Source organism: Neolamprologus multifasciatus, chromosome 2 (genome assembly GCF_963576455.1).
Source record: "Neolamprologus multifasciatus chromosome 2, fNeoMul1.2, whole genome shotgun sequence".
Lineage (NCBI taxonomy): Eukaryota > Metazoa > Chordata > Actinopteri > Cichliformes > Cichlidae > Neolamprologus > Neolamprologus multifasciatus.
Genome location: NC_140440.1, coordinates 35,302,785 through 35,328,671, shown reverse-complemented (window position 1 = coordinate 35,328,671; position 25,887 = coordinate 35,302,785). Strand labels below are relative to the sequence as shown.

Here is a 25,887-nt window from a genome sequence, read left to right as displayed (position 1 = left end):
ACAAAGCCCTTCTCTCCACAATGATTTCTACCCCCAATTTATTTTTTTTTTCATTTTTTTTTTTAAAAAAAAAGAGCTATTAATTTGTAGATGCTCCCATTTTACCCGAGGCGAGTGTAGAGAGATGGGTCCATTTTATAGCTAAGCTGCAGCTGTATTGCTGTGTTGGGTGGCTTTATTTCCCATCCTGTTGTGCTTGGCTGAGGCTTGTAAACTGCCGTTACCCGACTTCTTTGGCTCGTTACGAAGTCTCGGTGAAGCTTTTATTTGCAAAGCCAGCTGAGCTTGAGGTCTTAACATTTACATGAGGACAATTTCAAGTCACTGTAGAGTCATCGTTAGTGTAGTGAAACTCTTCCAACCAGTGAGAGTATTTTATTAGCACCAGCAGCACAGCTTTACACACCTCTGAAGGCCCTTTGTGTGATCCACTATCTTCGTTCCTTTTTGCTTATGTCCTTCAACCTTTTGATTCCCTATCCTGCCAACCATGAGCCGTGCTGTTCAGACCTAACTGACATGTTAACACTTTGAATTGTCTCAGTTTATGGGATGAAAAATGATATTTTCAGTCTTATGGGCATTTAGGAAAATATGAAAAGACATAGTTTGTGCTTGGATCGGTACCTTATGTGATTTAAAATATAGTGACCTTCAAAATTAAATGAACATGCACACATGCACGCAAATGGGATTCATTATAAATGCTCCCACAATGTATGGGAAGATATAAAGCTGAGTAGTTGTTAATCACAGGGCATTAGGGCCGGAGGTGAAGGCTGCCAGCTTTGCACATGTATTCATCTTATTGACTAATATTCAGTGTAAAGTGAATCTCTTTGGGTTTTAAAGTAGTCAGACGAAAAAGACACGTGATTAAATGACCTTGTGCACCGAAAAACTGCAGTAGTCGTTTTTTCAGAGCTTTCAGGTCGATGTACTTCAAGAAAAATTTAGATTATAATTAAAGTCTGCAGATAAATAAATAATTTCAGTCAGATTAATGAACTAATTGTGCAGATCAAAATCCATATGAGACATCTGACCAGAAATCTTACTTATTTAAGCCAATTCTTACCTTGAATATAGATTTATTTCTTTTTTAAATAGTGGCCATAATTTAGAAGATTAATATTAATAATCTTGCCACATGCATTCAAAAAAATTCTGCCCAAACTTCTAACTTTCACTATTTTAATTGCATGTAAATTTTGTGAAGTAGTCAGACTCGACCGTCAAGGAAGGTGGTAGAGAAGCAGACTACGCAGACATTTCAGATTTCCAGAGGTGAGCAATTTATTTACAGTGAACTTAATTTAATGTAACTTAACAAAACTTCCCCCCAAATCAATTCAGTTAACAAAACTCAACATAACATGGATCTGGTGACACAGCTCACCTCTCCCCTCTCCTGCATCTGGTAGAGACTGGCTTTAAATAGGGCCATCAATTTCCCTCCAATTGCCCAGCCAGTACCACTCACTCAACTGAGGGATCTAAAACTCTACACAGATGATCTAAAAACACAAAACCTCTACACACTTCTAACATGCACATTTACACAACTAAATGGCAGTATTAACGAAAGGAAAAATTCAACAAATCCCTTTAAACCTTAACACAAACAAAAGGAAGCATCTCTACAGAAAAAGAAACCGCTCCACTTGGTTTGACCTGATGATGTCATGACATCATCAGGATTTTAAAATGAGGAAATGCCAGGCAGGCGTTTCCCCACACCTGACCCTCAGTAAGTATGAACAAATGACTTAATCTGTAACATAATAAATTATAAAGAAACATAACTTAGTATTTGTCTTAATTTGCAGAATGTTTGATTTGCCGGCAACAGAACGCTTACACAAACAAACCCGGGATAGTGAGTGAAGCAATGTTACTTAACAAATAGCAAATACATAGAAACAGAATAATGTGTACAATGTGCAAAAAAAAGGTAAACACGTATGGGACAAATGGAGAGGATTGCAACTGCTCCTCCACTTTGTCACAAATTTTCCATGTAATTTTGTACCATGTTATATTTAATGGAATCTGTTCAAATGAAATCTGCTCGAATGGTGTACATTCAGTTTATACCGAGCACATTTTCTTTAATGTATATCAACCATTAATTTTATATATCTCAGTCGCAAATTTACTCAGAATTATTGCTTTGTGTTTATTGAGGGTGATATATCATTTTATATCTGATATAACTAAAAAGCCCATTCCCTTCTGAAAAAGTAAGAAATACCTGATGGGGTCACTCACTACAAATTATTTCTTTATTATATTTATTATATCTCTAGGACATTTCTCTAACCTGGACTTTTTAAAAAATGAAAGTCATTTGAAGCTCATGTGGGCGCCGAATGATCCATTAGAAACTGTCTACATTTTGATGTGTACATTGTGCAAAGAAAGCCTTCCGATGAAGGGACTGACAGTATGTATGGGGCACTTTGGTCATATTTGGCTCGCTCAATGAAGTCATAACCAATCACAGCAGAGCGGCCATCCCACTGCCTAACAACCTAGCAACCAATTAAAATGCAGCCTTCTTCCGCCTGTTTAAAAATATCCTCCGTGGACCCGCCCCTCCCTGCTGTGTGCACTTCCTCGTTGTTATCCCCGTTACTAGGGTGACCGCTAAGCTCTGTCAGCGGTTGGTGGAGACCGTGTGACATAAGAGCGTTATCGGGAATTCCTCTCCTCTCGGGGCTCCGTGTGACGGCAAAAGGAGGCAGCTTCAGTTAATGCCGGGAGAAAGCAGCACGCATTTTATACACGTGAGGCGCTAAAGTTTCCCATGTTTCCTAAACGTGTATTCATCCGAGCGCAGCTCCGCAGATGAGGAAGATGTGTCTGTGCGGAGTTTAGACTTTAATGAAATGATAAAAGTTAGAGAAGAGATAGCATGGTCGTTAGAATCTTCTTCTTCTCTGGTTCTTGCTTATAGGCACAACATCTGAGATCTGTACTGACCTGACCAAGGAGGACTTAAAAGTAAGTGTCACAGTGAAAACATAAATTAATCCCTGTTTCCACACCAGTAACAGGAACATATGATCTTATGCGGGATCTCTATCATTTAAGTAGGATGTCATTGTGTTTATATTACGTTTTACGTCAGTAAGGGCTTCCTAAATAAAGACGTTAAATGCCTGTTTAGAGGGAGGCTGTGTTTTAAAAGTATTGATTTTTGATAAAGTCCTCTAGGAATAGAAGTGTGTCTATCCTAATATCAGACATTATGTTTACCGTAACTTCAATTATTAACTTCTTTGCCTCTAATTTCTACTTTTCTTTGTGTCTTTGCTACTTTTTAGTTGATATGTGAACTTTATGTGTTTATGTTTTGGTGAAATGAAAGCTGCAAAATGACGCATGCATGTTTATGATTTTGTTTTTCCAAGGTGAAACTTTTTTTTTTTTTTACCGCCGTGTAATCCATTTATTTCAACAAAGTAACTGTATTCTTTTTTTTTTCCAAGTTGAAACCTGACTAACAAGTTAAACAACTATACAGCATATTTAGTCTGAACCTTCTTTGTTTTGCTCCAGCAGCTCTTTGCATGCAGGCTGCAAAGGTTTATATGTTAAACTAAAAGTGTGCAGCCTTTCCCCTAAAGAGAGCTTTGAAACTTCACAGCCATATGACAAACTTCACATGACTGGGGCATGGAGGACTTTTTTTCTGTTTTTCCTGAACTCAGCGTTAGGTTCACATCATACTTTTACATTAGGAGTTACAACATGTTGTTACTTTTTGTTATGCAACTCTGTTATGCACCTTCAGTATGCACTGTATTGAATCTCACCATCTACCACGGTCTCTGGTGAGTCTCTTGGCACAGGTCAAGCTGACCTTGTCATGGAGGTTTGCCATACAAGGGATCAGTGACGGTGTGTGGACACACCGACAGCTCAGATGTCTGTTCACGAGCTTCTGGGGCTGCTGGCAGGTTGTCTTTAAATAGATAAGCACTTTCGTTGTACACCAGAGAGGGGCTGTGACCTATGAGCAAGGTGATTCTCGAGCCTATCTGTGTCTCAGGGGACGATTCAGCAAAACACTCACCATATGTTATAAGCCATAAGGAAACTCCAGAGGTTTTGATAACGCTATAATCAAGCAAAACTGCTAATAAAATCACCAGATCCTCAAATATTAACATATGTTATATCCTCCTGAGACCCAGGGGAAAAAAGTATTTTGATTTTTTTTCCATATAAATCAAGTGTTGGGTTGGTAAAAAACACATTGCAAAAACAATTTTGCTTTTAACAAATTTTATTAAAATTTTACAACATGTGCACTACAGTGCACGAGGGGAGTTCATTGATCACGAATGTGAAACTAACAAAATTCAATCCTTTTCTTGATTTCTAGAGAGAACTCTTCATCACTGGTATCATTCAGGTCTTGTTCATATATTTGTTCCTTGTTTATCAGTTCCTCAGCCAAGAGGCGCTTGAACTCCAGGTACAGGGAGTTCTTTTGAGCTTATTGCATGTCCTCGCCAGGAGTTGGTTATGGCCAAATCAATTAAATAAAGCGCGGTGCAACCAGTCCACTTTTTGGTCCGACTAGATATTCTGTAGAAGCTGAGCATGCAGTCAGATAGGTCAACCCCTCCCATGTTGATATTATATTTGCAACCACTGCAGGTCTTGGGACTTGTGATTTGGGACAGCCAGTGAATGGAACGATCTGTTCATCAGACCTTTGTTTGCTTGGGCAGATTGAGGCAACCTTGAAGGACTCTCTGTAGAAGTGGTCGGACTTTCCCCAGGAGATCCTTTTTTTTCTCATTTTCTGGCAGATCATCGACTACTTTCAGCGAAGACCTGATCTTGTAGAAATGACCACATGTCATGGAATCAGCTACAACTGCGACTCTTATTTTGGCAGCCCAGTACATTGGCATGCAATGTACGCTGAGATTCCTAAAAAGCTATTGATTTCTTCTGGTGTTGTGTTTAAACTACACCCTGAATCCTGTAGCATACGCTGGTTGGTCAACAAGGACAAGTCCTAAATTAGTTTTTTGTCAATGTACTGCTGGAAATACTGCTGTGGGCTCCAATCATTAAGTGTCATTAGGGTACCATCATCTCCAATTCTGCATTCTTCCAACAAAGACATAACCTAAGATAATTAAGGAGCCCCATAGGGGACATGGGAGGAAAAAAAATTAAGACGGACTTTTGCGAGATCTCGCAAAACAAACTCGGGATCTCGCAAAACCTTTAGCCGCATTCTTCCCATTAGCTCGAAGCTAACGGGAGGTCGAGACCTACTACAGCCGGGAGGAACACCGCTTTCCCGGCACATCGTGCCTCGACCTCCCGGTCGGCTTCGAGCCAGCGTCCGATGAATGCGGCTAAAACGTTTGCGAGATCTCGCAAAAGTCCGTCTTCATTTTTTTTTCTCCCATGTCCCCTGCGGGGCTCCGTAGATAATGGAAAATTATTTAGCAAAATAAAATTTAGATACTCCAATATCCGATATAGTTCACTTACAACACATTTACACTATCTTTATAAGTTAAATCAATGTAACCATACTTTTTTCACTCAAAATCAAAAACTCCTGATTCTCCTACGTGCTGGTTTTGGACCAGATAGGATGACGGCAGATTTCAGCTGACCCTGTGTCGTTCTCCATCACATCCGCCCCTGCATTTGATCATCTTTGTCTGGCTCCTCCTGGGTTTTCACCCTCTCCTATCTGGCTCATATGACTCTCATCTTCTGAAAGATCTGTCTGAATCTCCCTCAATGATTGTGCTAAGAATTCTTTCTGCCTCTGTCAAAGAGTTGTCTACTAGAAAAAAGTGAAATAAATTTAAGTACAAAGTCCTGACGAGCACCAGAGTACACATTAATAAATGAGTCATTTCCTCTGTGAAACTAATTAAGCTAAAAAAAAAACCCTCAAATTACTTACTAGATGTTTATTTTTGAAAATTAATCAAAATCTGAGTTTAAAAAAATATTTTAAATGTAGATATCATGCTTACATGTGACATCATTTTAAAGCTACTGTTGTCCTCTCTAAGAAACATCAGGACTCAGCAGAGTGGCATGTGGAGTGTGAGTGATACAAGCAAAAACTAAATGTGTACTACAGTGCACAAAAATGAAACTGTGTCTGGATATATTATATAACAATGTTTTGGGGTTTTGTACTATTGATCAGTTCCTGTGTCTCTTTCATATGTAACAACTTGGTGTAAATAAATAGAAATAGTTGTACAATGGCTTTCACGATGCTCTTTTCTCCTCAGAGGGCCCAACATGTTCCCTGATGTGCTGGAAGCAGCCGGGTGTGTAGAGGGTCTGTCACTGCCCTCTCTGCAACCGCTGCCAGAGCTGGAGGAAGAGGAAGCAGAGGCTTCGTTGGAGAGGGGGCCAAAGAGGCCAGGACGCTACAGGAAAAGCCTTCAGCTTTTAAAGCCCTTCAGGATAAGGCACAAGTAAACAAAATCGACTTTAATTGTATTTGATGACTCTGGTAGCGAGAGAGATGAGAACATAAAGGCGGAGACGGTTTTAAGCTCCTACAGTGTAAACATGTTGTTGTATGTTGAAGTGTAAAGACACACACAGACTCTGGAGTGCACATTTGCTCTGTTTGGCCCCTCCCTAATGTGCTGACTATTCGTGTGTAGCCTGAGGCCATGATAAGGGTTTGCAACATATCCTCCAGCAGCACAGTGCCATGTCTGAGCATATACCCACTGATAACACCCCCCCCCCAAACTTCTTTTTCTTTTCGCTGCACTCTTAGATTTCTGTGAAGAGCGTGTAAATTACTATCCAAACACAGCCGGCATGATTCACCTTTCATTGACTCTGGCGAGTCAAAGGCGCCGATTATTTCTCAGAAAACCTGCGTCTGTCTGTTCCCCCAGCATAGCGCCTCTGTGTGTGTAACTGTGCTTTTATACATCTCACCTATTTCCACGTCTTCCACTCTATTCCAGGCACCAGCATCCAGTCGATAATGCTGGCCTCTTCTCATTTATGACTCTGCACTGGCTCTCGCCGCTGGCAGTGAAAGCCTACAAGGCGTCCAGCTTGTCTATAGATGATGTGTGGGGACTGTCTTGCCACGAAGCCTCTGCAGTCAACTGCCAAAGGTGAGGTAATTGTGCCAAAGCTGAGGTTTGCCTGATGAAAGGGACCTGCGGTGTTAGGAAGACTCTATTTATTGTTGAAACACAGTATTCCCACAATGCTGGAACCTGGTGAGGCATGAAATAAAAAGGTGAGGTAGGAGTTATTTGAAGGTGTTAGATTTTTACGTTTCCTTTATAACAGTGAAATTTAATATATGGGAACTGTCCCCTCTTTAAAAAAAGGGACTTTTGAGTGAAATCACAAAGCAAAACTATAATATGCTGTTTACACAGACACTGCATATTGTATAACATATTAAGATTGAGTTTTGATGAGCCAAACGGTTTCTTCTACTTTCTTTCTTTACAGTCAACAATCTGGGAATTATTGTAAATCAGCCATTTGTAGCATAGCGCTGCGGTAAATACAGGCTAGTAGATCTAGCTGGCTGTATTTACCCAGCATCAAATGTGCTGTTCACTCCTTTATGAAACAGCATTTACTAAAATTTGCAGCGTCATTGCACAAAATTATAGCCTTATTCAAGATTTATGTCTTCATTAACAAAGAGTGAGAATGAGGGTCACAGACAGTGTTGGAAACGACTGAAGAACAAACTCCTGTTAAATGGATCTGCCCTTTTCTTTGTATTATTATTAACATCCAAGACTACATATGCAACATGTATACAAAGGAAAAAAAGAAACAAGAGAAACAACTTTGAACAAGCAGGAAGGTTTTGACTGGTCAGTACAGTTATAGATGTTCAACAACATTAGCAGGTCTATAGGGCGTCACATAGCTGACCAATATTTCCCAAATCAAATTGTTCAGATGTATAACTGAGAAATGTTTGTCCAGTTTGTCAATGAACATTGTGATTTCCATTCATATGTTAAATGTTGGGCTCTCCTTCCTAGTCTTTCTACCAGCCACCAGTCGTTTCATTAAGTTCTTATCTCTTTTATCTAGTCTAGAGGTGTATACCCAAAATATATAGACTTACTCATTAGAGAAGTGTCTTTTATCCCCCTTCAATAGTCTTTAATAACAAGATGATGAAAAGACAAGGTACTTTAGAGAGAGTTGATAGTAGTTGACGGGGGGGTTAGCCCTGGGGCAAATAAAAAATCTTGTCAAATTCTTCCAACAAAACATAACCAGTTTATCTTTTTTTATTATTTATGTTAACATTTATTTATGTTAACATAAATACGACTTATTAACACTTATTTATGTTCTTCCGATATTGTTCCACAAGTTGTAGATGTGATATTTGTTATTTTTTGCAGACTGTGAAACTTTGCCTGTCTTTGCTTTTATGAAACGGCGTCTCTAAGATGCTCTTTGTATAACCAGTCGTGTTATTGAGCCTCCTCTTTCTAGCGCCACTTACTCTTCTAACCTTTTGTTGACCCCTCCCCGACTCTTTTGAGACGTGCTGCTGCCGTCAAATTCAAAACGAGCGAATACTTTTTTGTGAATTGGCACATTTTCTCAGTTCAAGTAGTTGATGTGTTTTCTGCAACCAGCTGCAAATAAAATATGGATTCATGAGATTTGCAAATGACTGCATTATAGGTTGATACATATGCACAAAACTACAGTTTTAGTAGCCAGATTAACTGGATGGTCTGTAAAATGGATTTCAAAAGGCAGCGGTACCACAAGGACAGTCGAGAGGGCACAGACTTAAATGAAACCTGGCAGGCAGCCTGAACAGCTCCTTTTTGGCACTAACATCATCCCTGTCTCTCAACAAGTAATGAATAACTGAGTTACCCTTTTTTTTGGTTCGGTGCAACAACATTAATTTATACAGTTTTTTCGAGGGGAACTCTGTTGACTTCCATTTTCAGCCCCTGTAGTTGTTGCTTCTTTATAAGTGTTGAGTAATGCCAGTGTCATCATTTTAAGTAACATGCAGTCAGCTCACTGCACACGACTGGCATCTTCATTATATGCTCTGATGCTTTAGCTGAAGGAGTGAAAATGAAGTTACTAATTTTCAAATATTCAAATTGCTAATTAACATCTAGTGAAGTTGTAGAGGAGACTTGCTAATCCATTCTTGGTTAAAATGTGCTTCGTCACTTGTATAAGGAGACTCTTTGTGCTGCAACCCTGAGCTGAGATTGTGTTATTTGTGCAGAGGATCCTGTGGAGCTGTTTGAGGATGAATCCCACTGATGTGAGCCTGTTTCAGTCTCGTGGGACGGGATCGTCTTTTTAAAACAAATATCGAGAAAGCCCTTTTGTTAAACCGAGTGAGATTAACTGTGACGAAAACAGAAAATGCAAGTTCACGTTTCATTCAGTGTTATTGGTCAGGATACAGCCGTTATACTGTCGTTTTAGGATTCATAATTATGTACCGTTTTGTGTGTTTGTGCAGCACGTTGTTAAGCTATACCTTGAGACTTAACTGATGAACATCCTGTGTCTGTTTACAATACAGGAACGATGTGATGGGATAAAGGCAGGGGAGTGTTGCTAAGAATGGCTGGGATTACAGATTACCGTGAGAATTTGTGCCTCTCTTAGACAATAATGGCATTAAGTGTGTACCTGTAATGCACAGCGTCTCCCTGTCTCAGTCAGTAGCTGTCACTGACAGGAGCCAGGCTGGAGCAGACCGTGAGATAAAAGGCCGAGCTACAGTTTGGGAAATGCCTCGTAAAGACGCTCTGATTCTATAAATAAACTTAAATGTTTTACATTAAGCTTATTATTTGTGCTACTCAGGGAAAGTAAAACCAGTGTTTTTTTCCATTGCTGCTGTGACTCAGCAGTAAAAATTTGAGGAAGTTCACTCTTGTATCTGGTGACAACTGCGTAGGTTGCCAGTAATGCTTGTTCTGTTTAAAGATCGCGGCTCAGGGTTGAGAGTTTTTGTGCTGCTTTGTGTATGTTAAAAAGAAGCAGACACGGGAAGCAGCAAAAGAGCACAAAGCCACCGGGTGGGTGTCTGACACAGTTTACATAGCAAGAACATTTACAGAACGGAGATGCAAAAGCACAGCACGGGAAATTGGAAAGGCACCCTGGGAGAGTTGACACTTGTTGGTTGCTCAGTGAGGTGCGAACCTTGAATGCTGTGTGCTGTTCAAACACACTCCTGCAACATCAGCTTCGCGTGCCATCTGGCATGCTGAAACGATGGCTGTCGGGAACATTTCACTCCTGTTCGAAAGCAAATAATTCCTGCTTTACAGCCCACACCGTTGCCCTGCTGTTCTCCTTTTCGTTTATATGTAGGTACATGTGCGCACGTGAGATCTAATATGGTATTTCTAAATACACACGACTTTGGATTTGTGTGATCAGAAGTTTGCAGGTGCTCATCGCGCATATAAATATGATGGCAGCTGTTTAGAAAGGGCTCAGAGAGACCTCCCCCGCTCGTGGAAATCTACAATTTCCCTTCACAGATCTTGACTGAGTTCCTTGGACTTTCTCATTGTTTTGAATATTAGTCAGTCCTGTCACACAAATGCTATGTGCATATTTTAGCCCGTACGTATACTTTTGTCCCCGTGTGGATTAAATCCATTATAAATTCTTGTGCAACCAGTTCTTGCTTTCTAAACTAATGCTTTAAAATCGTTCCAGCATGGAAAAAGAACAGTTCAAACTCAGACTCATTAAAATCATTAAAACTCCCAAATTATCTGTAATCTTCTGACCACAATTGTATATTTATTTTGGACAGTAATGAGGGGGCGGTTAAAAAAATCTCTTCCAGTTTAATTTGCTATTCCTCGCTCGGTTCTTTGATTGGATTTAGGAACACTAGTCTAACTTTCTATGAATCAAACGGTGTCTCTGCAGCATTTGGAGTGCAAATAATTGCAATTCCTTAGATTTAGCACCATTTGACTTCAAGTAGCAATTACCAGGCCGTGCAAGAGTGTAGCGGGTCTAATGTTCTGTCTATCTCTGATACGTTTTTAATAAAGTCGTTAGGGCGTTAATTACTTTCTGCAGCTGCTCGACTGCTGCTTTATGGAGTCATTAGCCGTGATGCATTTGGCCAACAAGATATTTACCCACTTCAAATGGCATTACACAGCAATAAAGGTGCATTAGCACATCTTTAACATGTTTGGTACCTTTCTCAGTGCGATTATGTGAAGCGTGATTGTATATTGTAGGTCACCTTTATGCTAGCTATCTTCAATTGTCTTTTGGGGTTTTTGATTGCATTGATTGCCTTCTATACTGGTTTCTCCTCTAGTTTAAGAAGTGCTGATTTTATCCAATTAAAGAAAAAATATCCAAGAAACTTTTGGGCTCTTTACCACCACATTGGATAGCACTGATGCGTGAGAAAAGGCGAAGCAGTTAGAGAGTTATATATATTTAGTTTAGTGAGAATGGACTCGTGTTTGGCTGAACTGTGTGCTCCTATAGTTTGTCACTATTTGTGATCCTGGGTTTTGGTTCCAGGCTTGAATATTTGTGGCACGAGGAGCTCAAACGAAGCGGGCGAGAGGGGGCATCCCTGACAAGAGTCTTCTGGAGGTTCTGCCAAACCCGTACGCTGGTGGCCGTATTCGCCCTGCTTCTCACGATGGTGGCCGGCTTTGTTGGGCCTGTGAGTACAGTCTAAATCCTTTTTTGCCTTTTATAGTTTTTTGCCGATTCAGCTAAAACGCCTTTCAGCGTGGTCGCTGGCGTGGAGCCTCAAGTCCATGTATTTTCAGAAAATCACTTTATCCTATTTCATGCTGGTCTGGAAATTGAAATGAAAACATACTGGGAGATTACAAAGCCTTAGATACTGAGCGTCGTATTAATACCACAGATTAGCTGTTTTGTAGCCAGTCACACTTTGGTGCAGATATGCACAGGGCTTTTTATGTGGCACACTTGTAGCTTCAGATTTCCTGCCAAAACAGCTCTCTGATGATTATCGGAGAACAAACTCAAAGTGTGAATATTTCTAAACATTCCTTATCGGAAAACTGAAAACTGAAGGGTAATTGTGTTTGAAGTTGTAAGTCTGTGGCATGTCTGAGTGACTTTCATTGTTCCTTTTGCTCCAAGCTGTTTCTTTTGATGTCTTATGTGCATACTGTGTGATTCCTGTACCCACAACTAATAGCATTAACTGGATTTAGTTCTTAGACAATGACGCATTTGTCTCACATTCTTATTTTCTTTAGTGCATTTAATGACAAAGCAATGTTGTATGTATTCTTTCTGCTGTGGAATGAGTCACTGACTGATTTTACTTATCCAGGCGAGCAAAAATATTGATTAAAAGTGCATCTTGTCATTTTCAATCAAGTTATATATGAAATATTTCCTGTGTTTGTTTTTATTCTCTGTCTCCTAAGTTATCTCTGTCCTTGTTGTCCTCTGTTTTGCCGCTGCCACTTTTTCCTCACTCTTTCCTTTCTGTCACTGTGTGGGCAGGCCATCCTGGTTAAATCTCTGCTGGAGTATTCCCAGAGCTCAGAGAGCGCTGTGTGGTACGGCCTGTCTCTGGCAGCCGGGCTCTTCCTCATGGAACTGATGCGCTCCTGGTCTCTGGGACTCATGTGGGGCGTCAATTACCGCACTGCAGCACGCCTCCGTGGGGCCACTCTTACCCTGGCCTTCCACAAGATCCTCCGCCTGCGCAGCACTAAAGACATCAGTCCGGGCGAGGTAGGTGTTGTAACCCTGGAGGGAACTCCTCTTCATATTAAAGAAATCATCCCTCGCTGCAGGGCACCACATGCAGATGACTGAGATGGATTTAATTTCTGCTCTTACACCAGTCCTGCTTAGATTTCGACAAATCCCATAGCCTGAGGGAGGGAAGGCTGTCTAAGATTAGTCATTACTCAGCTTAACAGGAATCATTGTCCAACAAGTAAATGTGGGAATAAGAATAACTATTCATAACACTGTTTTTGTGGTGATATTTGAAGCAGTACTTTATGTAAATCACTGACTCTCTCTACCAGCTGATCAACATCTGCTCCAGTGATGGCCAGCGGCTCTATGAAGCAGTGTGTATGGGCTGCCTTCTGGCTGGAGGGCCACTTGTGGGAATACTGGGTCTATCTTACACTGCATTCTTCCTGGGCCCCACGGCTCTGATGGGGTCGTCCATTTTCATCATCATTTACCCTGTCATGGTACGACTTTCACTATAACATCTAACCAGAGGCCGAGAATGGAAAACATGGTTGTCTTAAAACATTGTTGTTATGTTTTATTCCTGGGCTCTGCTGGACTTGCATGAGTCACAGTTCAAAAAACTGCTTATTTCTCTTAAACTGTGCCTCTGTTTCAGCACCTCTGTTGCTTCTCTGTCTGAAGCTGTTTGAGCTTTTCTCCTTTTTCTCCCTGTAAGCCAACGTTTTTTTAAAGACAGTGTGGTGCTTTAGATGACCGTATTAGGAATATCTGCTCTCTTTGACAAACAAATCCAGCTGCAGAAGAAATTGAAATGGAGCGTTTAGGGCAGACTGAAGCTTTTTGGCTCACGTGGATTACGTGTACATAAATTGACATGATTTAAAATTTTGGTGATGTTTAATATGAGCATCCATCAGTCTGACAGTTCATCAATATGAGAGAAAATGACGTAATAGGTCCACTTTAAGATAATGTTTCAAAAAGTTTTACCAAAAATTACTGACCAGAGATTATTATTGCTGATTCATTCCAAGTTAGATTTGTTTTAAACTAATTTGGTTAGTTGAAGACAGAAATCGTAACGTCATTAAAGTCTTTAAGTTAATTTAGATTATTGGAGAAACAGACACTTTTTTAAAAGCATCATAACTCCGTGGCTATCAGTCGCCTGTCAACTTTCTAACTTCAAATTACAGCCAGTCTGAGCTGCAGTCTGACAGCTAGAGACCCGCGATTGATGGGGAAGGCGTTTATCACTCTGGTCTCCGGGACAGGCCTGCAGCACAGTTAATGTGATTATGTCTGCTTTCATTTCCTCCCCCGCCACTTATTTCTCCTGTCATCATTTCCCCCGTTCCTGTCTGGACAGATGCTCGCATCGAGGCTGACGGCATATTTCCGCAAGAAGTGTGTGGCAGTCAGCGACCAGCGCGTGAGGCTGATGAACGAGATCTTGGGCTGCGTAAAGTTCATCAAGATGTATTGTTGGGAAGATGCCTTTGCAAAAAACATTCGCAGTGAGTGGCAGTCATGTGACTCGGCAATATATCCAGTGCTCGTTTTGAATGTGGTGAAGACCTGAGAACTTTGTGCAGGTCAGCATTTTTGAGAATAAAGTGTCGCTTCACCTGAACATCTTTTACTCGTGCAAATTAGTCACTAAATGAGCGGTTTATCACCTAAAAGTAGGCTTGTCCTCGCAGCAAACTGGCATGATAGCCCTGCCCCTTAATCCATTTCCATTAACCTGCCCTGTTTAAGTGTGCCATCGTCTATAATCGAAGGCAGTTTCAATCCCTGCGCTTCAAGATTAATTTGCAAAGTGTTTGGGGCCCTATGATAGCTTAAATGGCTGTCAAGGCTGCTCTACTTATTCATGACTAAGCGATGGCCTTTTCTCATGAGGTCCTTGCTCTAGGTCATGGATAAGCATCATTTTCCCTATTTAATCTGCTCCAAATTAGCCAGCCGGGTCTCACTTTCATTGCTGTCTTGTGATTACCTGCTATAATAACAATAATTAATTTGCATTCATTGGTGAATGACTCTTAAGAGTTACAATGTCATTCCAAATTTACAGTCAGCAATTGTGCCGATGACTCCTCCTTTGTAGTTTATGCAAGAACACACACATCCCAACGGGGAATAAGGACAATGACTAAACGAGCCCGTGCAAACGGGATATACAAACATAGACGAGAGGAAGGATTCAGGAATTGGACTTGAAAAGTTTAAGGATCACCAGGTTTTGGAGCCCCTGTGAAGAGCGAGTCTCTTGTCCTCTCCTGTATCTATTTTTGTGTGCGTGCTATTTTGGTTAGTGACTGATTGTGGTGTGGATTGGCTGGCCGACACTTTCACTCGACCCTTACGTCACATTCGCATTCTTTGTGTCTGTCCTTGGTTATTTATCATCTCTGTCTTTCTGATCTGCTCAACAGAAGTGCGGTTAGAAGAGAGGAGCATACTAGAGAGGGCCGGGAACGTCCAAAGCACAACAGTGGGATTGTCTCCTATCACTGTGGTGCTCGCAAGCGTGTGCACTTTCTCCTTACATATGGCCTTGGGTTATGACCTGACCGCAGCTGAGGTATTTATTTATAAAAATCTACAGGTGTGTGACAAGTCGATGGGAAAAACAAATCATAAAGACAATGAATGACAATTATGCTTTGTGGTATAAAAGTCCTGAGCCCGGCCCAGAGGATTCTGATTTTCAGATCAAAATGGCAACAAGACGAAAAAAATCTAAAGGACATATCGGGCTAAGGATGGTCCACTAATAAATGTAACTGAAGCACTATGGCGTGGTTTTCCTATAATTTGTCACCCATCCGTCGTCAGCTTGACTGCATATTTATTTAAATTGTGTAACTTTTAAGATGCCCACCAAGTCTGTGGTCATGACGAGCACATACACACATGTTAAAGTCAAACTTCATGAATATAAATGAATTATTGAGCATAACTGTCTCCATCTCTACACATCCCACCTCAGGCTTTCACCGTGGTTGCAGTTTTCAATGCTATGACCTTTGCCCTGAAAGTCACACCACTGGCGGTGAGGTCACTGTCCGAGGCTTCTGTTGCAGTCAAAAGATTTCAGGTGAGAAAGATGGACCGGTGTCTTGTAAAAGTGGATAAATGATCATGTTTCATGTAAATAGTGATGCAGCTGTTGATGTCTTCATGTCTAAATAGTATTTTAAGATGTCAAGGTTGATAAAGCATAAATGAACTTGATAATCCATATCACTTCTCAGAATAAGTACCTGTTTTAAAGGTCACACACTAAATTAAACTCATGTCAGTGGGGAAGCAGTTTTAGCCTATTCACGTTTCACATCTGACATTTGTTGCTGTTTTCCAAACACGCGATAAAATTCACGTTATTCAGAAAACCAGCAAGAGTGAAGTAAGCAAACATCTTGGCAAAGGTGCACCAGTGTATAAAGTACTGATCTCTAACACGTGAAACTGTGAACATTTGTTCTGTGGGGAGGATTGGTTTCACAAAGCTAGGACTTTTGCGAGTAGTGGAAAAACTGGAATTTACAAAGGAAAACAAACAACACAATTACAAATTGTGGTATAAATTGGGAGATTAATACAAAGCTAAGTAAAAAGCATTTTTTTAAAAATATACTTTATTAATCCCCTGTAGTGAAATTACTCTCTGCATTTAACCCATTCACTCAGTGAAGCGGTGAGCAGCCACCAATTCAGTAGAGGTGGGAATCACCATACAACTCACGATACGATATTATCACGATACTTAACGCACGATACGATATTATTGCAATTTTTAAAAATATTTTGCGATATTCAGATTCTGTACATAAAGGTAAACTTTATCAATATTCATTTTCTCTAATATCAAAGTCTCACACTCAGTCTTTCTCTCATTTCAGTTTGATTGTTGACAAACTGAACGGTTTGTATTACAGTCTAGTCCAACTTAACTGAATCAACCATCTGGTACAATTATAGCTATTCTGAACTATGCAGTTTATGAAAACTATGCAGCCCCTTCAGCAACTGAAGAATTTGAAAGTAAATGAAAACAAAATATAATTTTACATTAAATAAAAAAGTTTTAAACTTAATTAAAATAAAACATGTCTTAAATTAAAATAAGTAAACTGTCATGTTTATTGCTGCCATAAACAAGTTAAACACATTTGGACAGTGAAGGAATGTCAGGATTCAGAAAAAGGATCAACATGCTCTGAAGTCAGAGCACAAAAACCTTTTTGTAACAAAGTATCGATTTCTGTTGTCCCTGTATCGATACATTATTAGCAAACAAAATATCACCATGCTACACAGTATCCATTTTTTCCCCCACCCCTACAATTCAGTGACTGGAGAGCAGTGTGTAGGGACGGGACCTCAGGGTAGCCGTTCAGTGGATTTGAACCCCCGACCTTGTGATCATTAGATTTATTCTTGGGTTTTCTGTATTTTAAGTCATATTTTTTTCTTTTTTCAGTTTTTGTAGTACTTAACCTGTTTACCACATGTAAACATGTTTTTAAAAAAGGATTAAACTGCACTTTTGTTTTTAAAGCACTAAAATATTTAAGTAACTTTTAAACAATGCGTGCTGCCTATAATCTATCCCACTACGTTTGACTCCACAGCGGCTCTTCACGATGGATGACAGAGAGGAGGTTGTAGAAAAAATGGAGGATCCCGGCAACGCCGTAGAATTTCAGGTCGCCACGCTGGCTTGGGAAAAGGCTAAAGGCAAAAAACCAAACCCGGCTCCCAAGAAGCGAGGAGTAATGAAGCATGTGCTGCGAAGGGAAAAGCTTAGCTTGTACATTTCCACAGAGGATGGCAAAGGAAACAAGGAAAACCCCAATGTGCAAAGTCTCCTCACAAACATGGAGCAGGAGAGTCCACAAAGCACCGTCTCCTCCACTCAAAGCATACGCCCCCCACTGCACAAGACCCTGCACCGAATTAACCTGCGTATAAAGAAGGTAACACCACAAACACATATCAACATATCACTGAGCTTTTTCTCAGCTGTAGTCCTTACATACATGTTACTTGCAGTGGTGAATACTCATATTAAACATGACAAAGGGTATAAAGTAAAGATCATTTAAACAGTGATTCCTACGAGGCTACTTTGGAGCATTAGAGAATAAAAAATTTTGCCTCTGCTACCAGGGGTCGCTGGTTGGAATCTGTGGAGGTGTCGGGAGTGGAAAGAGCTCTCTTCTGTCTGCTCTGCTGGGACAGGTGAGATTCGAGTGAATACTCAACTAGATTTCCTCTTCAGATAACCCAGAATAACTCATGAATAACAACAAGGACAGCTTTTCTCGCTGAAGTTTTCAGTCGCACACAATGTCACAGTATAACCTGCGATCTGAAAAGGACTTTTTCAACTATTTCCTCTGCTCCCTACCTTCTGCCTTTGTGTTTTAGATGACTCTGTTAGAAGGAAAAGTTGCTGTCAGCGGTGGCTTCGCATATGTGTCCCAACAAGCCTGGATCCTAAACGATTCTCTCAAGGAAAATATCTTGTTTGGAAATAAGTTTAACCCAGACAAGTAAGAATAAGTACTGTATAACCGTGTTATAAGTAAAAAAGCGCTAAACCTGCAAATTTATCCCTAACTTTGCATATTTGTTTCGACATTAGATACAGTGCAGTGCTGGAGGCGTGCTGTTTACTCCCAGACATTGCAGAGCTCCCATATGGAGACATGACAGAGGTATCTGTTGCTTCTTTTTAACAAAATGTCAGCTCCGAAAACATCGATTTCTCAAATATCATGCCCAGCAGTTTCATTTTGTGCAATAAATGGAATTCAGCCTCAGCACGAGGAGAGTTTTGTGCAAAATGTATTTTTATTTTCTCTCTTTAGATTGGCGAGAGGGGTGCCAACCTGAGTGGAGGGCAGCGTCAGCGCGTGAGCCTGGCGCGTGCACTCTACAGTGAGCGGCCCATTCTTCTCCTGGATGACCCTCTCAGCGCCGTCGATGCCTGTGTGGGCTCCCATATCTTCAGTAAAGCCATTCGGGGGGCCGCTAAAGGCAAAACCATACTCTTTGTAACGCATCAGCTGCAGGTAAGTATCGCCTGTCAAATTCCAATAATTTCAGTTTCTGCTCTTTTAGAATATTTCAGTCCTTTCTGTCAAACTGAGTCCTTCTTGCTTTTTCACCCATGAGAAATGTTGCTTCTTTGCTGGAAAAGCTCCAGCGATCAATTAATAAAAAGTTTAAACCTTCAAAAATCCACAGAATATCTGCAAAATTAATATCTTGCTCTTTTGCCTCTTTCATGCATTTATCTTTTAGTATCTTCCTGAGTGCGATGTTGTTGTTCTGATGAAGGACGGCCAGATTGCTGAGCACGGTACCCATGCCCAGCTAATTGGTAAAGACCGCAACTACGCCATGCTATTCAACAGCATGCAACAGGAGGTAAGGCCAGGGGCACACGAGGAGCAAAGCCAACTCTTTTGAATAAGGCATCTTTGCCCTCACGACACAATAAAACTGAACATTACAAGCTGAATAATTCATAAGCCCAGAAGGGCAGGCCCTGTAGCAAGGAAATGTTAATGCATACAAAGGCTTTTATTATTTATGTGTGCAGTGATTTACTGGTGAGCTGCTAAAGACCACGTCACCGATATCTCTGTTTCAATAATGTCCACAATGCCATTGCTATGGCCGTTGTGATTTCTGCTGGTGACACGTGTCAAAACTCTTCGCCCACTCCCCTTTTTTACTCTCAGAATCTGGTGAAAGAGAAACTAAAAAACAAAGAGCAGAGGGTGGGTGGAAATAAGGCCGACGGTGCCACTCATGTTGCCAAGGTCAGCCCAAAGATGCAAAGCAAGAAAGGAGGTGAGAAACTCCGCCCGTTTTCATGCTTCTCATGTAAATTGCTGTTTTCCATGAGAATGGTTCATAAGTAACTTCTTTTCTGGCTTTTATATTTAGAACCATTGATGAAAGCTGAAGAGAAAGGCTCTGGTTCAGTCCCGTGGTCTGTTTACGGAGCCTACATCAAAGCAGCGGGAGGCCCAGTAGTCTTCGTCATCAACATCTTCTTCTTTTTTTCCACCACAGGCAGCCTAGCTTTCAGTAACTGGTGGCTGAGCCACTGGATCAGACAGGGCAGCGGGGTGAGTGCAGATGACTCTAGTTTTCTATAATACAGGATTCTCAGTAGTGTGTGTTTGGCTCCCAAAAGAAAAATAACGACTGTGTTTGGATGAGTGTGGCAGCCGACTGAGCATTAATCTGGATGTGCATGATTAAAAAAGTAACAGCACCTTGGTAAACTTAATTAAAAACAAGAGTGAGCAGTAAAGAAACAGATGTGCAGCTAAGCAGTCGGTGGCTGCTGTTGAGAAATGTGCTTGGAATGGCAAACGCCACCGAACGGACTGATTTTCATGACTTTTTCTTGTGATCCAAAGTGTGTTTTTCTCAATTTCATTAGAGACCAAATGGGGAAAAAAGGATTTTTTTTTGTCAGCCTGTAATTTGTTGCTCCATCTGCCCTCAGAACACATCATTAATCTCGGTGAATGAAACAATAGCGAGCAACAGCATGAGACTCAACCCTCATATTCGGTACTATTCAACTGTTTACATCATCTCCATGGGAGCTGCGTTGTTGCTGAAGACAATCAGAGGGTTGGTGTTTGTGAAGGTGAGCCCCTTTCTTTCACATGTTTAACCACTGATGAACTTTAAAACTGAATAAAATTTGCACCTTATATCCAGATAGCGCTCCTGCTTGGACGTCTACACTGTCATTTGTTCATGCTCTTATGGATCCAGTGCTATACTTGAAAATGCTCGCAGGACAAGTTTATCTGTCCACTGTCCTGTCTCACAACTCATACAGTGGCTGCATGCATATCAGTCTGTTTCTTTATGAGAAACGGAGACAAAGAAGCAGAGAGAGAGCGTGTGAGTGTGTGTGCGTGTGCACGCTCGTGCATTTCAGCATCCCCTCGAGTGTGCATCCTCGTTTTCAAGCTAACCCATCCTGACACTGCACAGCAGAGGTTAGGTCCCCACGTTAATGTGTGCCACTTGAAATTGCTAATTTTTCAAAGATGGCTAATCTTTTTTTTACCTCTAGCTGTGATGAGATCTTTGTGAGTGTTAAATATTCCATTAATAGAATTAATTTGTTCTCTGCTGCCACATGTAATTTCTGTCCAATTGTTGAAATGTCTCATGCGCACTAGGTCGTGACCTTTATGTCAGCCTCCCGGAAACTCATTATAAATGAAGATTTGACAGCACTACCCTGTGCATGACAGCTACACTGTGCACATGCAAAGCATATGTAGCATTTCTAACACTCTGTACCCGCTGTGCTTTGAGGTTTAAAACTGTGTCGACTAACAGACAATTTCACTCCAACCGTCTGTTTATCCAAGCAATGAATGTGTCCATCCGGTTCCTAAAGTTGTTGTTTACACGTCAGATCTCGTGTTCAAGCACAACATATGTTGTCTGTGTTGACAGTGCACAGTGAAGGCTGCCTCCGTGCTCCACGACAAGCTGTTCAGCCGGATCCTCCGTTGCCCTATGCACTTTTTTGATACAACACCTCTGGGTCGTATCCTGACCCGCTTCTCTAGGGACATGGATGAGGGTGAGTCTTGATTTGTCTTGACTGTGAACCTTTCCCCCAGGAGACCTTTCAGTCAGTGAAGTCACCCTGGTTGACAAGGTGTAGTGCCGAGACACAGTGTGATTTGACATGGAGCATTTTCCCCAGTGAGTGGCTCTCTGTTATGCACTTCACTGGTGTCTTTGCTTGACACGTTGATTTGTGAGCTGTTGTTTCTTTGGGTGGTTGGGTTTAATATTTTCGCAGACTCTGCTGTTTTTTTGCTGCTCGTAGATTTTCCCCTGACAAAAGACACTTAGTGGGACCTAGAGAGACTCTACACAGTGCATCTGATGTACTTTATTTCCCGTCTCCACAGTGGATGTGCGTCTCACCCTGCACGCTGAGATGCTCCTGCAGAACCTGTCCCTGGTGCTGCTTTGCTTGGGAATGGTGGGCATCGTCTTCCCCTGGTTCCTCATTTCAGTCCTGCCCCTGGGAGGCTTTCTCTACTTTGTCAATCGTCTTTCCAGGTCAGACATTCAACACTCTCGTCCTAATCTTGGCTTTTGTTATTTTGTCCAAGAGTATAATGCAGACAATGTACAATGGTCAGCTTCATACTGTGAAATTGCTCCATACAGACAAAATGACTTAAGCTTTTTATAAAAAGCAATAAATTTCACTGTAACTAATATTGAACCCCAAGTACCCCATGATGCATCCATGTGGGTTTGGATAAATGCGTGACGATTAACATGTCTGTGAATGCAGTTGTGATCATGGCTTTGAAACTCAACTTAGGACTCAGCGTTGACTAACTAACTTGATATTTAGGTTTATAACATGAGTTAACTAGTAGAACAGCTCGGGAGCACAGTGGTGCGTTGGTTGCCAAGCAAGAAGATTCTCTGCTTGTCATTTTAATTCGTCATTCTAAAGAGGCCGTTGGCGTAACCTCTCACCCAGTATCTGGTGCATGCTTCCATGAATGAATGAAGTGTGCCAACATGATTGAGCTGAGCCAAGGGTAAAGAGCCTTCATGCATCAAATGCATGAAATTCGCTCACGGAATAAATTGGCACTGAGTGGCTGCATCATGGTGTCATCAAAGGGTCAAACGGGTAATCTGTTGCATCGTGTAGCTGCAGTTGTAATCTGACCGCGGCAGCAACATGCAGCACATTTTAATTACCTTGTTTTACTTAAAACAAGATAGGACCGTTTTTCAGTCATAAATGTGACTTTATTTTAGTGTAAAACGTAAAAAATCAAGAGTAAAACCTCCATAATTTATCCAGTTTTTAGTAAAAGAGCTGTTTTCTATGATAGATACGGACAAAATGGAAATTCTGAAAATTCAAGTAGCTAATATGGTCCCTCAAATTATTGAGCCCCAGAGGATCCACTTTTGAAAGATTGTATCAACTATGTGCTAAAAGTGTGATTTGTGTACACTGGAAACATGCTCCACATGCAGGCATGCCAAGAGTCATGATCACACAGTGTCTCCATTTTTCCACCTTCATAAGTTTACAAAAGTTACGGGTCCGCTCGTCTCTTGGTGGTTCATCCCACCACACAGATGCTTAAAGCAAGCGGAACTGACAAGGAGATCCCGTCACGCAATGCAAAGTAACTGGAGAGCAGTAAATTGCTTTCCCCTATGACTTGTATTTTTAACTGAAAGCTGCCTCTTTCTCTACTTGGAGTTGATAAGAGTGAAGTGCATGCAGTAAAGGTGAGGCTTCACACAGAGCTAACACAGGCAAAAAGCCCACCGTAGATCGTCAAAGTTAGGGTGGTAAGTCACTCACTAATTAGAACGCCTGCATTTTTGTTTTATTGTGTTTAGTTCTGGTCCACATATTGAAACAATACCCTTCATTTTTAGTGTCTCTCATTTTAACATTCAAAGTTTTAAGAGAGACACTTTTCTAAAGTCCAGCCTTTATCCGACAGCCGTGAAGAAAGCAAAGTTAAGCAGATTTTCTTTGAGTTTGATGGATGCTTCGATAAAGAAAATTAAATCCAGCTATAACAAGGACTGAGAAATTAGAATGGAGGAAAGCTGGTGATTCTCAAAGCCTTTCGGCTCTTTTCCTGTTTTGTTTTTTTTACTTTTCCTATTTTTGCACTGAGGGAATATGACACAGTACACAACGTTTAGGTTAGATATATCAACATTTAAGACTTCCTCTTAGCATTTGTCAAACATACTCTTTGCCTTACGCTTAGTTTAGTCAGTTTGGATCTAATCACCCCAGTGGGGACCAAATATTGGAATGTTACTATACTTGTGGGGACCAACAGACTTTATGGGGACAATATCCCATCCCTATGAATTTGAAGGCGTTTGTGAGACTCAAAATGTGGTTTTAGTGTCAGGGTTATAATCAGGTTAGGGTAAGCCGTTAGGGAAAGCATTATGTCATTTAGATGTCCCCACTAAGATATGAAAACAGACCCGTGTGTGTGTGTGTTTGTTTGTTCCTGTTTAAAATGTGGCCATGCAGAGCTGGCAGATTGTGGGTTGCAGCTTTCTTGAGAACTGCTCATCAAAACATCACGAGTGACTGAAGTAGAACCAAAAATACATGAAAATAAATCAAACTGTCTACTCTTCTGTGTGTGAAATAGTTTGAAATTTAGACTCTTAGAGTGATGACATTTTGTAAAAGGTACATGTCTCTGTCATTTCTCCTTTTCAAAGACTTCAAAGGCGTCTTTGAGGTTTAAACGATTGAATGAGTTTTAGTTTTCTGTTGGGGAAAGGCCTTGTCACGTACTTGTGATGGTTGAACTTAGTGGTAAGCTGCTTCGGGCTAATAATTGTCAGAGAATATACTTATATACTACTTTCTGCAGTCATAATTCCCCAACACCATCACTGTTTTACAGATAGCTGTAGACTGTTGTACCACTCTCCTGACCTCCTCTGTGCAATTTGACAATGATTTGAACCAAAAATGTCAAATTTGGATTCCTCACTCCATAAGACCTTTTGTCACTCACTTTCAGCCCAGTTCTTGTATAATTTAGCAAACCTCAGTGTTTCTCCCTGTTTGCCCTTTTTAAGAATGGCTGCTTGACAGCGAAGCCTCCACTGTGACCATTTCTGATGAGGCTTCGACAAACAGTAGATAAGCTGAAGGGACAGATGTATCTCTCAGGTCCTATGTCGAGCCTTTTCTGGCTTTTTTTCCTATTTATTAAGGACACAACTTTCATCTGCTGAAGATGATCCCTGGGCTTGCCATTTCTTTTGTCACATAACATAGCAAGCTGCAAATAACGAAATATCAAAAGACAGAATTTAAAATTGGTTCTATTGTTGATTGTCTGTTAGGTGTACACACAACACTGGTTCTTCCTTTGAGTTTGTTGCCTTTTTATGCTTGAATGATTCATAGGTCAAAATATTCCTCTGAAAATGATCAGGTGCAAGGACCAGACTGAAAATGTGTGAAAACAGCCAAAGATAAACTTTGAAATGCTTTCAGAAAGCCTGGGAAACTATTGCTTAAGACATTCTTCCCATACACGAATATGAGCAGGGATCATTCAGTCGGGGGAAAGACTGGTACAACTCCTGAGAACTGCTAATCCAAAAATATTTAACTCACTACTGCACTTACTGGGGCGATCGTGGCTCAAGAGTTGGGCGTTCGTCTTGTAATCGAAAGGTTCCCGGTTCGAGCTCCGGCTCGGACAGTCTCGGTCGTTGTGTCCTTGGGCAAGACACTTCACCTACTGGTTGCCTACTGGTGGCGCCAGTGTCCGGCAGCCTCGCCTCTGTCAGTGCGCCCCAGGGTGGCTGTGGCTACAATGTACAGTGGGGCAAAAAAGTATTTAGTCAGCCACCGATTGTGCAAGTTCCCCCACTTAAAATGATGACAGAGGTCAGTAATTTGCACCAGAGGTACACTTCAACTGTGAGAGACAGAATGTGAAAAAAAAATCCATGAATTCACATGGTAGGATTTGTAAAGAATTTATTCGTAAATCAGGGTGGAAAATAAGTATTTGGTCAATAACAAAAATACAACTCAATACTTTGTAACATAACCTTTGTTGGCAATAACAGAGGTCAAACGTTTACTATAGGTCTTTACCAGGTTTGCACACACAGTAGCTGGTATTTTGGCCCATTCCTCCATGCAGATCTTCTCAAGAGCAGTGATGTTTTGGGGCTGTCGCCGAGCAACACGGACTTTCAACTCCCGCCACAGATTTTCTATGGGGTTGAGGTCTGGAGACTGGCTAGGCCACTCCAGGACTTTCAAATGCTTCTTACGGAGCCACTCCTTTGTTGCCCGGGCGGTGTGTTTTGGATCATTGTCATGTTGGAAGACCCAGCCTCGTTTCATCTTCAAAGTTCTCACTGATGGAAGGAGGTTTTGGCTCAAAATCTCACGATACTTGGCCCCATTCATTCTGTCCTTAACACGGATCAGTCGTCCTGTCCCCTTGGCAGAAAAACAGCCCCATAGCATGATGTTTCCACCCCCATGCT

The 25,887-nt window shown here is 41.1% G+C and overlaps 1 protein-coding gene and 1 pseudogene across 2 annotated transcripts in view; one reads left to right on the top strand and one right to left on the bottom strand.

The window, feature by feature from the left end:
* The first annotated feature begins 2,645 nt into the window (after positions 1 to 2,645).
* LOC146524984 (ATP-binding cassette sub-family C member 5) overlaps positions 2,646 to 25,887 on the top strand; it is a 32,898-nt gene continuing 9,656 nt past the window's right edge. The window contains exons 1-21 of the mRNA XM_085130709.1: positions 2,646 to 2,789; positions 2,960 to 3,006; positions 6,294 to 6,482; positions 6,993 to 7,148; positions 11,578 to 11,725; positions 12,550 to 12,783; positions 13,086 to 13,259; positions 14,132 to 14,279; positions 15,204 to 15,352; positions 15,761 to 15,868; positions 17,406 to 17,750; positions 17,944 to 18,015; positions 18,205 to 18,329; positions 18,422 to 18,494; positions 18,648 to 18,851; positions 19,084 to 19,209; positions 19,527 to 19,638; positions 19,735 to 19,919; positions 20,306 to 20,452; positions 21,283 to 21,412; positions 21,750 to 21,903. Coding sequence (XP_084986835.1) covers positions 6,304 to 6,482; positions 6,993 to 7,148; positions 11,578 to 11,725; positions 12,550 to 12,783; positions 13,086 to 13,259; positions 14,132 to 14,279; positions 15,204 to 15,352; positions 15,761 to 15,868; positions 17,406 to 17,750; positions 17,944 to 18,015; positions 18,205 to 18,329; positions 18,422 to 18,494; positions 18,648 to 18,851; positions 19,084 to 19,209; positions 19,527 to 19,638; positions 19,735 to 19,919; positions 20,306 to 20,452; positions 21,283 to 21,412; positions 21,750 to 21,903 — 2,969 coding nt within the window. The 5' untranslated portion in view covers positions 2,646 to 2,789; positions 2,960 to 3,006; positions 6,294 to 6,303. The remainder of the gene's footprint in view (positions 2,790 to 2,959; positions 3,007 to 6,293; positions 6,483 to 6,992; positions 7,149 to 11,577; positions 11,726 to 12,549; positions 12,784 to 13,085; positions 13,260 to 14,131; positions 14,280 to 15,203; positions 15,353 to 15,760; positions 15,869 to 17,405; positions 17,751 to 17,943; positions 18,016 to 18,204; positions 18,330 to 18,421; positions 18,495 to 18,647; positions 18,852 to 19,083; positions 19,210 to 19,526; positions 19,639 to 19,734; positions 19,920 to 20,305; positions 20,453 to 21,282; positions 21,413 to 21,749; positions 21,904 to 25,887) is intronic.
* The window catches only part of LOC146524976 (uncharacterized), a 125,765-nt pseudogene continuing 104,040 nt past the window's right edge, over positions 4,163 to 25,887 (bottom strand). Inside the window, exon 2 of the transcript XR_014868795.1 lies at positions 4,163 to 5,251. The product of XR_014868795.1 is annotated as an uncharacterized LOC146524976 (transcript). The remainder of the gene's footprint in view (positions 5,252 to 25,887) is intronic.